The following is an 11,741-nucleotide window of genomic DNA, read 5'->3' as shown; positions in this document are numbered from 1 at the left end:
AAGACAATGCCAGCTGTCACACATCTCGTCTAACAACCGACTTTATGAACAGTCAAAAAATCGAATTAATGGGTCAGTCCTGATTTGGCACCCAATGACTTCTTCTTGTTCCCGAATGTCAAGAATAAATTGCGTGGACAACGATTTTCGTCGGCGGAAGATGCCGTTGATGCGTTCAAAAACCATATTATGGAGGTGTGTCAAGAAGATTGGAAAAACTGCTTTGACAAATGGTTCGAACGAATACAAAAGTGTATTGACCATAAAGGAGAATACTTCGAAAAACAATAAAGCTGTTTTCAATGCCAAATTCCTGTTTTTTTCATTGTTAGGCTCAAAATATAAATAGTGACCCTCGTAGTCTGAATTACACAATGTGATGACAATGAATTGAAATAAAGACATCAATAAGCAGAGAACAATGCCTGCTTCGAACCAACATAGTTTCATTCCTTAAAACAACACAGGATGTAGAATAAGAAAGTAATGAAAATATCGGTGGACAATTTGCTTTGCCGTTGACTCTACAAGTGGTTTCTTTCGTGTAGTGGTATCGTGAGTGACAGAGGCCATAAGATCAATTCCCAACATCAACAGAAAATATTTCAGATGGCGAAATGTATAAGTCAATCACCTCCTTTGAGACTGGATCTTCCACGATACAGAAGACGGCCAGCAACTGAAAATACATTTGTATTTGTCGTACATAAGATTATACAGTGATATATCTTTTTTAATATTGTGACTAATTTTATTTTAAAGGCACAGATTAAAGCAACAACAGAGGCTAGCAAGGGAATCTGAAAGTAGGGTTCACACAACATATCTTAAGTTTGGTGTAGGAAAAATAAATTTTATCACAATTAATTACACTGGGCTGCATCGGTAAAATTCTTTTTTTTTTTTTTTAATTTTGGGTGTTTTATATGTATTTGAACTCACTGATTCTGAAAATGACAGTGGTTTTCCCCTATCACGTAAGATTTTCTAACAATTCAATGTTTATGAACTTAGGTACTCTAAACTATGTTTTTCAGAAGTTCAGATATTGGTCGCTAGATGTCTCAGCTTACATTGACAGCAAATTTTACACAATCCTGATGATAGTTTAAAAAAAAACTTTCACAAATGAATCTGCTAAAAGCAGTATTAGTCCTCCTCCGTAGCCGAGCGGGTTAAGGCGTTCACTCCTCTTGAGATCGTTCGCTGCGGGACGGCGTAGGTTCGAATCCGGCTCTGGTCGGAATTTATTCGGCCTACGTATAGGGCTGGTGGCAACCCACCATCGCGAGGAAATTGGAAGCTTCGAATGAGTAAGCGTAATCCGGTTACGGAGACCTACTATAACGGCTGGGGATAGGTCGGGCTAACCCCCCCGACTATTTCAATACTGGTTGAAGATCTCCACGCTTAGAGGTGATGAAGGAAAGCATGGGAGGGAGACCGGCAGTTGGTAGGTATGCCTAGGCCCTTCATGGGCTGTTCCACAACGGATTATTATTATTATTATTATTTATATAAAAGCAGTATTATACAGTATTGTTTATTTGTCGTAATAACAACGCTCTAGCAAACAATCTTATTGTAGTTAATTTAGAAAACTTTCATTCCCCATTTTCATTCATAAAAGCCCGTAATGTAGTAGTGCCATATGACGAATAACATGGCATTTCGTGGGTGTCATAACAGTCTAGATGTGTTTTGTTACATTTGTGGTGAATTTGTTCCTAAGAGACAAAGACAGAACATTATACAGATTTTGTAAAGAAAGCTTATTATGCATACTTTCATATCAAACTTGGCGATGAAGATAAATCATGGGCTCCGCATAAAGTATGCTGCTCCTCTGTAGAATCTCTATGAAACTGGACTAAGAAGAAATTGGAAGCTATGCTTTTTGGAGTTCCCATGGTATGGAGTGGAGAGAACCTAAAAATCATTGTGACAATTACTACTGCTGTTTGTGTGAAGGTATAGGACATGGTGCTAAAAGTAACCAGCAAATATTTTATCCAAATATTCAGTCAGCCATCAGACCTGTATTGCACGGTCCTGACATACCTGTTCCGACAGCGCCATCCTTTCTTCAGTGTGTTGCTAGTGATTCTAGTTCAAAAAGTGACAACATAGATGTAAGTGAAAAGGAAGATGACATTTATGACTCTTGTGACCCGATACGTTTCACACAAGGCTAACTAAGGAGTGTGCCAAATTACTAGGTTCTAGGCTGCAGGAAAAGAACCTTCTGGCCTCTAGCACAACGTTTGCCTGGTACAGACATCGAGAAAAACAGTTTGTGTCCTACTTTTTGGAAGAAGAATCCCTTGTGTATTGTTGTAATGTATCTGGTTTAATGAACGAGTTACGTTTTCTTTACGTATCAATAGATTGGAGACTATTCATCGACTCGTCGAAAACAAGTTTATAATGTGTTGGAAATAAGATTCCATCTGTTCCTATTCACATTCTGTTTCACTAAAAGAAACATACGAAAATTTGAAAATGATTCTGGTTAAAATTAAATATTTGGAAAATGGATGGATGGGTAGTGTGTGGTGATCTGAAGGTTTTGGGCATCATACTTTTATAACAATCTGGATATACCAAAATCCCATGTTTTTTGTGTGAGTGGGACAATAGAGCAAAAAATGAACATTGGATAAGAAGACGATGGCCACTACGTCAGTCATGGAATCCAGAATTACAAAAATCACAAACGAAAGTTTAATAAATCATGAAAAGGTTATACTTCCCCCTCTTCACATTAAATTAGGTTTAATGAAACAGTTCGTAAAGTCACTTGACAAGGAGGGACAATGTTTCAAATTTATTTGCAGTACATTCCCGTCTCTAACACATGGGAAGATAAGGAAGGTGTTTTTGTATGAGCCCAAATCAGAAAGCTAATAAAGGATGGAACCTTCGAAGCAACATTAACTCAAGCTGAGAAAGAAGCTTGGATAACATTTAGGAGTGTGGTAGAAATTTTGTGGGAAACAAAACGAGCACAGACTATGAAGAAATTGTTGAAAATGTGTTGGAAAAATTTCATAACTTCGGTTGTAACATGAACCTGAAATCGCACTTTTTACATTTGCACCTTAATTACTTTCCAGAGAACGTAGGACAAGTGAGTGAGGAACAATGAGAAAGGTTCCACCAAAGATATGAAAGAGATGGAACAAAGATACCAGGGACATTGGAGTGTAAATATGATAGCAGATTACTGTTGGACAGTAAACAGAGAAACATTAGATGAAGAGCACAAGAAACTTACCAATGCTTACAGAATGAAGCAGGGTTGGCATTTTGCCTGGGTTTTTTGGAAAAACCCAACCCAGATGGGTTTTTTTTCTTTAGATAAAACCCCAAAAAACTGGGCAAAATGGGTTTTATTGGTTTTTTTCAGGTTGTTTAAAAATGTATATTTAAAAAAAATACATTTTCCCCTTGGTAGTAATATATCTTAACATTCAATTTGTATTGCTTTATACCCTGTCCCAACTATCTCTGGAGCAGGCAAATGAAAACAAGTCTCTTCGCAAGCAGTGACGTGAGATGGCTCTACCAAAGAACACGAGAGGGAACTGGATTGCGTGAAGAAGGGGTAAGCGACTGCAGTTACCAGCCTTTGCAACAGCATGTACTGCTTCACTCTGCCCACTCGATTTCCTCCCCTTCTCTGGTGCTATGCATGGCCTTGTTCCAGAGATAACTGAGACAGGGTATAGTTGACTGAGGGCCGGTTAACCTTTCTGTTAAAATGATCTGTTCTAAAATATTTGTCCAACAGTTTGATTCTACTCTTCCTGGATGGTGTAACACTTAATGTTGTTGCTATGTGATCAGTTTTCAGGGTTGTATTCCCTGAGGAGGCACATACTTTAGTGCATCCAACAATCAGACTACCTGGAGGCGGGGGGGTTACAAAATATGTTATAAGCCTTCTTTGGGGGGGGGGGCAGCCAACAACAATACTCTGTACTAGCACCTTACTATAGGTGAGGACTTGTTTTAACAAGAGAAATGTCTATGATGCCAGAGGTTCAAATCCCAGCCTGGGCATTAATATTATTTCTATGTTCTTTCATCACATCACTCATTCTCATTTTTGTGATCAAACAAATGTGGCAGAAAATAAAAATAAAATAAACCCAATGAAACAAAATAAATGCATGTGTGTGTATACTTGGATGCAGTGAGCCGTTAGGGGGAGGGGTCGAGCAGTTCCCCTTCCTCCAGTCTTTTTTTGCTCATTTTGCCCTCGTACTATGCCAAACCTAATGTATAAAGGGAAATTAACTGTCCTCGACCCCTCCCCTCCAGATTTGGAACCCAATCGCTGCCACTGCTTTGATGCATCATCGTTTATGAACGGATCATAATTTTGAGTAGTTGTTATGATGAACACATTAACAAGCAACACAGTAAAATAACAAATCAACTTGAATAGTGCCGGAATCATTCTTCCCAGAAAAAAAATGCAATAACTGTAACTTTTTTACAGTGAGACTTTCAATTTTATCAATCACATATGTTACTTCCTTCCCCTTGCAAAGGTACTCAAATTTAAGCACATATAGTATATGTTTTTCAACATGCAGCACATTTTTAGTAAATACTATTAATGAATATTCCCTTCTGAACTTCAGTTTATGAAACAAATTAGTTTCTGAATGCAGTGTTGTGCCTATGTTGGAATGCATTATATACGCTACAGCTACACACACACTTTTTTTTTATCTCATTTACAGTAAAACCTCATTAATCAGTACTAATTGGGGGTATAAGTTGACCGGTTTAACGAAAGTCCGGATTAACTGAAATAGCCTAAAAGAACAGTAGAAAGTGCATTAAAACTCCATTCATAGAAACAAAACACATTTATTATGGTGCATTTAAAGAGCATAGGCCTAAATACAATATACAGTACGTAAAATGTAAAGCAATATGACAATGATGTGCTTCTATCTACATTTAAAACCTTGCATTCTGCTTTTTTATATATATATATATATATATATTTGGCCTGTCCGGCTTATCGGGGTCTGGATTAACGAGGTTTTACTGTATTTAATTTCCCGTACAAGCTGCCATAGACCATTAAATAATCCAAATATACAATGCAACACACTGTTTTAAATCTGCTTCAGTACAGTTTGTTTGCAGTTTATCACAGTTGTTTTTTCCCATTATCTTTCTGGATGTTTCAAGCATAAATAACGCCAAATTATAAGTGCCATATGTCATTGTCTGACTGATTTTGTCCAACCATGCACTGTATTTCAAAACATTTGTTGTCAGACTATAGCTTAAGTGATGCCCTAAAATTCTCAAAAGAGCTTCCTCTCTTTTCTTATCTCCAAAAATGTAGTTTAAGCAGAGATTTGAAGGTGGTGTCAGAATTTGGAATTTACCTCAGAATATGAAAAACTCATTTTTAATCTACAATTTTGCAATGCTTTAAATAAATGCAAATGCAAAACAAAAATCGTTCTCAAGGTGTATCTAGTTTTGATTACTTTCAGCTCCTCTAAATATGTTGCAATTATTATGGTCTCAAAATTGGTGACTTACCCCCAACTTCCGTGAAACACACACTATATTACAGTGTTTTTATAAAACTCAAGTGATGCCATAACATTGCTGAGACCTGTGTTTGTTAATCTATGGAAATGTAACACAGTGCATAATTTAAAGCTCTCCCAAGACATGTTAAACCGGTCTCTCGTGTACTTTCTTTAAATGTGGTGACCAATTTTTCTCAAATGGCGTTTATCATAAATAAAACTTTTTGATTTTTCCACCTCTCCTCTCCTAAACTATGAAATATTATTTTCAAAGTTTTACTGCAAAACTGTGGACTAATGAAATCTCTAAAATCACTCAGTTAAATTCCTTATATTCCGAAAGTTTTGGAAAAAAAATAGAGCATAGCATAGAGGGAAAACATTGGAAGAAAATCAGTTTTTCATCCAACATCTTTGAAACACATTGCCCAATTTTGCTTACAAGTTTTCTACCTACAGAAATAATTTTACCTAAATGATTCTAAATGTACAGTAGTTATCATGGCCACTAAATAGATGACTTATACCTCTCTGCCCACCCACCCTAACTCATGCATCATATTTTGATAATTTAAATTTTTATTGTGCAAGTATATAATTTTCCTGTTGTTACATGCACAAAACTCAAAACTAGTCTATTCGAAGATTTGAAAATGTCAAAAATGATCAAAATATGAAAGTAATACATAGTATTTACTTGAGTACCCTACCCCTTAAAAAAAGGGAGAAAAATAAAAACTGAAATTGTGGTAGATCATGAAGGTGCATGACTTACAAGGGTATACAGCTCCTGACCAGACATGAATAACATTTTATCTTGCATAGGCAAGCAACCCATTATGAAGATAAAAATAATTTATAGTGTTCCGATTTAATTATGCCACAATTAACAGCATTTCAATAAAATGTACTAAATTTTCCCTTGTAATGCTTTAAACATGTGGCCCGGTGGCTCAGTCGGTAACTTGATCATCACAGTTGAAACTATGATGTGCCACTATGACTTCCCCCACATAAGGAAGTGACTGATGACCAAAGTGCTACCACATTTCAAAAGTATAAGCTTTGCTCAAGTGTGCAATGCATGGAACCATGGAATGAAGGGCATGAAAAAGAACTAGAAACATGAAAAAAAAATATATATATATTTTCTTGCATTTGACTACACACTTCTGGTGTTTTTAAAGGTTTATTTTGTGTTTGCATTGCTACCTTCGTTTGTGCAAAGGTACATAAATCTTAATTTTAAACCTCAGCTAGAATAAATATCTACAGGGTAGGGTTCTTTGTAGACAACGAAACCAGACAGGATGCCTTTCAATCGAGATGTTTAAAGGAATTTATTATTTAAACACAGGACACATGGAATAAGAATATTTACATGGTAAGCTATGTTCTGTAATTCTTGTTTACAATCAAGTTTTATCTTTATATATATTTTATTATTTCTTTTCTCGATTTGAATATTCTTCGTCCTTCTTAATGGACGATCTGGATATGGACTTCCTTCGTAATGGACGATCTGGATCTGGACTTCTGGGGGTTATTCCAGGCCCGTAGCCAGGCAGGGGCCAGGGGGGGCTGAGCCCCCCCTGGCATTGTCGTCAGCCCCCCCCTGGCGTTGTCGTCAGCCCCCTGGTATTAGGTAAAACTGTTGCATAATTTGTTTGCCGTTTCAAGTGAAATGTAGAGAGTGGATATTATTTGCTCATAACTTGATAGAAGGATAAATTCACAGAACATGAAGAGCAGCTATCACATTTGTTCATCTTGTTTATAAACCGAAGTGTAAGTAACGGGAAGTATTTAGAAGATTTTCCAAATTTCTTCCACAGGGGATCTATGCACCTTCGCTCCCCCTCTTTCGGCTTTCCGTAGCAGGTCCTTTCCATCTGCATCAAAGGTCATCGGCTCCCAAGTTTTGCGAAGGGGAGTTTTATTGCCCGGTCGGGGGTGGAATATAAGGGCTTGCCCATGCCCTGTTGGGGAAAAACATTGACAAAGACACTTTGTTGAGTTCTTCATTCGTGTAAAGAAGGTTTTCGCGTTTGCGCGGGTGATATTGAGTTTCGTATCTTCGTAAAACTGATTCGTGTGATAGTGAGTGGTTTTAGTGGCGAATAATATAACCATGTTTCGTCCTTGGTGTGTAGTGTTGTGATATTTTAACGATTCCTCAGCACCATGGATAAATTTATAATTCGTAAAAAAAACATCTGAATCTTTGACCACTGCGACCACCGTAACTACTCTTTCCCCTCTTAGGCTGCCTCCCATCAAGAAGAGGATTTCTTGCCTACAGAAGTGAAGGACATTTCCAAACCAGGTGAGGAAATTAAACAGCTAAAACTCAAACATTACCCCAGAAATACTGATGGACGATGTTTTCAAAGTGACTGGTTTAAAAGGTCCAAATGGTTAGAGTATTCACAATTTCTTGATGCAGCATTTTGCTATGCTTGTAGACAATATCGGCCTTTCGGTAAAACCAAAGCAGGGTAGCGAAACATGATGCGACACTTACACACGTAGAAGCAATGTCAAGGTGGCCAGAAAAGCAAAACCGTTCGTTGATGGGAAAATCTATCTCTACACTAGTGAATCAGAATGTTCTTGAAAAGAATCATTATTATATCAAGAGCATTGTTGAAGTTATTCAGTTCCTTGCAATAAACGAATTGCCTCTTAGGGGAACGTACCACTTAGAAGAACATGAAGAACAAAGCCTGTTTCGAAATCTTTTCCAGTTCACACTTCGAAAAGATGAGAAACTGGCAGACTGTTTTAAGCAGGTGCCTAAAAACGCATCTTGCTTGTCCCCTGAAATTCAAAATGACATTATTGAAATAATGGCTGACATCGTACGTGAAAACATTGTTAGTGACATTAATAGTGCAGATGTTCCTTTGTATACTTGGCTTGAAGATGGTACACGAGATAAAAACAACAGAGAAAACGTAGCCATAGGAATCCGCTATGTAAAGAATGGGACAGTCGTGGAATCAATTCTGTGCATAGAAACACTGTCAGATTTTGATGCAGAGTCTATTGCAGATCTAACACTAAATATTTTCCAGAAATATGGTTTGGATAGTGCGAAATTGCTCAGCCAGTGTTTTGACAGAGCTTCAGTTATGAGTGGGAAGAAAAGGGGCGTGCAAGCTTTAATCCAGCAACGGCTTGGGCGTCTAATTCCTTACGTTCATTGTTTTAACCATCGGTTACATCTGGTAATTGTTAAATGTGTGGATGAAATTTCTCCAATCAAACACTTTTTCGAACAGAGTTCCATGTTGCACAATTTTCTAAAAAAGGGAAAAGTTGCCATCTTATACGAGGGGAGAAGTCTTTCGCGACATTTAGAACAACGTTGGTCAGGACATTTAGAAATGACGAGAACAATATTTGAAAACTACAGAGATATAATTCATGTTTTGCAGTTGGTGAAAAATGGAAATTTTAATGGGGATGACGTAGCAGCAAGTGTTTGGTTTGCTTGTAGTCATTAGCAAACCTCAGTTTCGGTTTTGCTTAGTGTTCATGAAAAAGATCCTTGAAATATTAAGTCCAGTTGATAAAATGCTTCAAGCACGTAATGTTCATTTGGATGCTGGTAGAAAGATGATTGAAGCTGCCACTGAAACATTAAGAGCATGCGTCAGGATAATGTGTACGAAGGCATTCTGCAAGAAAGTAATGCACTGCTAGAAGAGGTTGGAATTCAGGACGAGATTGTTGAGCGCACCACAAGAAAGAGAAAACGAAATACACAGTTGCAAGACTTCGTTATCACTGACGTCCTAGGAGAGGAAAAGCACACATCTCTCACACAAATATTCTACGAATGTTTAGATCTTGTGCTAACAGAAATAAATAGACGTTTTACCAATAACGACGACTTATTGGAGGCTATATCATCGGCTGAGTTCCTTCAATTTAGCAATATTGAATATTTATCATCCTTTGGAATTACCATTCCGTCGAAAGAGGAACTAACTGTTGCCAATGCATATCTCAGGAAACTGGATTCCCCTGATACTTTTGAAGAACTGTACAAAACTAGAATGGCCTACGAAGACACTTATGCTCTACTTGCTGGCATAAGAACTTTTGCATGCAGTACAGCGTTGTGTGAATCCACTTTCTCTGTGATAACCCGCATCAATAGCCCTCGGAGACTGTCAATGTGCAGCAAGCGCCTGGCAAATCTTGTTTTCTGGCATTTGAGAAGAAACTAGCATCGAACATAGATATGTCCAGACTGCTTCACAGGTTCAACAACATGAAGAATCGCCGACTCCAACTTTTTTAAGGCAGAGGTATGTACTGTAGTCACTATTACTGAATATTGTGCATTTTTCATATGGGATACAAATATTTGTGTAATCAAAAGTGTAAGAAGTGTTTAGTAAGGAATGAGGTCAGTAACATTCAATTAACACTTCGAGAGATGAGAGTGTTTTAGAAGATATTGAAAAAGAGGGTACTATTTGTATTATATTTCTATTTAATGTTTTATATTAACTTAATGACCCCTTAACACACACAAAATAGCTTACCTTTATTTAATGTGAAACGGTTTTTTTAAAAGTCACTCATTTTATAAGGCCCCTCCCCCTGATAAACTGAGCCCCCCCTGATAAACCGTGAGCCCCCCCCTAGAGATCAATTCTAGCTACGGGCCTGGGTTATTCCTGAGTAAACAAAAAATAACAATGAGCGTTTTGTATTTCTGCGTTCAAACGAGAACGAAACCAGCAAGTGTGCATTATCGCATCCCTCTGACACGTCCTGACTGAAGAAAGAAGAAAAGGAGCTCCTTTTTCCGTTTTTTATATGTCCGTACATCTCGCACTTTTTCACTTAAAACATAAATGTATGCATTTAAGCGCTCTCGCTCTGTAGGAAAAATTACTTTCTATTTAAAATGTAGGCTACAAATATCGTCAATGAAACGACGATCAGCAAATGGATCTCATCTTGGAATAATGCCGTATTACTTCCTAGTTGCTCATCCAATTGATATGCAAAGGCCTCTACTTTGCCCTGATATCTCTTACTCTCCTCGTCGTCAAGTGCTTTTATATGATCCATTTCACCCGGTATACAAAACGAGAAGAAATGCCACAAGTACGCGCTTGAATTACCCGGCCGCCGTGAACCGGAAGTTGTTGTGCTACAGTTCGACAATCGATTGTGCCGTTCGATATGTTTTTGTTTACTCGTGGATAGCCCCTATACAGTTCATACCGGAATTGAATCCGGTATCTCTTAGTTCAAGGGTGGTCCCGAATCTTCTATGGCATTGTTAACTTAGGAAATGATGACGATAAGAAATTATATGCACACGTCTAATTTCTTAAAATTAATCTTATTTGTGTGTGGAAATCTGAATATATGATGGCACTGGATAAAACAAAGTTCCCACACGCTCAAATAACTACGCTCTCGTCTTTGGTTCGGCAGGTTCAACAACCTGCCCGGGTTAGATTCCCGATGGAGGCACATAATTGTTCGTATCTCACTTTAAACTGTAGGTCCAGTCCCGATTAGCCTTACTGTGCGTAAAGTGGACTTAAAACACCAGTTCAATTAATCAATCAATCGAAAGGTTCAAGGTTCGATCGCTGGTGGTCAGGCCGGTAGCCAGAATTTGATTTCGGAAGGGGCTTATCCCTTATCGGCAGCCGCCATCTAAAGACGAAAAGGTTGGGGGAGAAGTAAATGCACTGAAGATGAATTTCTTGGTATATTGCAACTTACCATATACAAGATGTTTCATCCTGTTAATGAAGTAAATTTAATTACTACTACACATTATTAAAATCAGATATTTGTAGGATTTCGGGAAAGGACTGCAGCCCCCGAGCCCCTTCCCTGGGTATGTGGCTGCTTGTATTAGTTTCAAAATTTCTGTGCTGTTCCAACATCATGACGACAATTTCGGAAGTATACTTGAAAGCGATATGGAAGCAAATTCTGCTCTCGAAACTATGGAACTCGGATGTGATGACCACACGCAACCGAATGAAAGAACTCTTCGCAGGCCTTGGCCCTCAATATTAATTGTGAGTTTTTCTCGGCCTCCTCGATGACGCAGTGGTAGCGTCGCCACCTTGCAATCAAGGGGTCCTATGTTCGATACCGGTGGAGGCACATAGTGGTTTGGAT

At 38.0% G+C, this 11,741-nt stretch overlaps 1 protein-coding gene across 1 annotated transcript; it reads left to right on the top strand.

The window, feature by feature from the left end:
- The first annotated feature begins 8,107 nt into the window (after positions 1–8,107).
- LOC145995028 (zinc finger MYM-type protein 1-like) lies at positions 8,108–9,705 on the top strand. Its single transcript, XM_083131561.1, has 2 exons — positions 8,108–8,800; positions 9,691–9,705. The coding sequence occupies exons 1-2, from the start codon at positions 8,108–8,110 to the stop codon at positions 9,703–9,705; spliced, it is 708 nt and encodes a 235-aa protein (XP_082987687.1).
- The last annotated feature ends 2,036 nt before the right edge of the window (positions 9,706–11,741 follow it).

Source organism: Lepisma saccharinum, chromosome 11 (assembly GCF_977018435.1).
Source record: "Lepisma saccharinum chromosome 11, izLepSacc3.1, whole genome shotgun sequence".
In the NCBI taxonomy this organism is placed as follows: domain Eukaryota; kingdom Metazoa; phylum Arthropoda; class Insecta; order Zygentoma; family Lepismatidae; genus Lepisma; species Lepisma saccharinum.
Note: the sequence above shows the minus strand (reverse complement) of the source record. Positions and strands in the feature narration are given on the sequence as shown.

Bases quoted from the DNA above. Each gene is read 5' to 3' on its own strand.
- LOC145995028 (XM_083131561.1), top strand. From the start codon at position 8,108: ATGTCAAGGTGGCCAGAAAAGCAAAACCGTTCGTTGATGGGAAAATCT.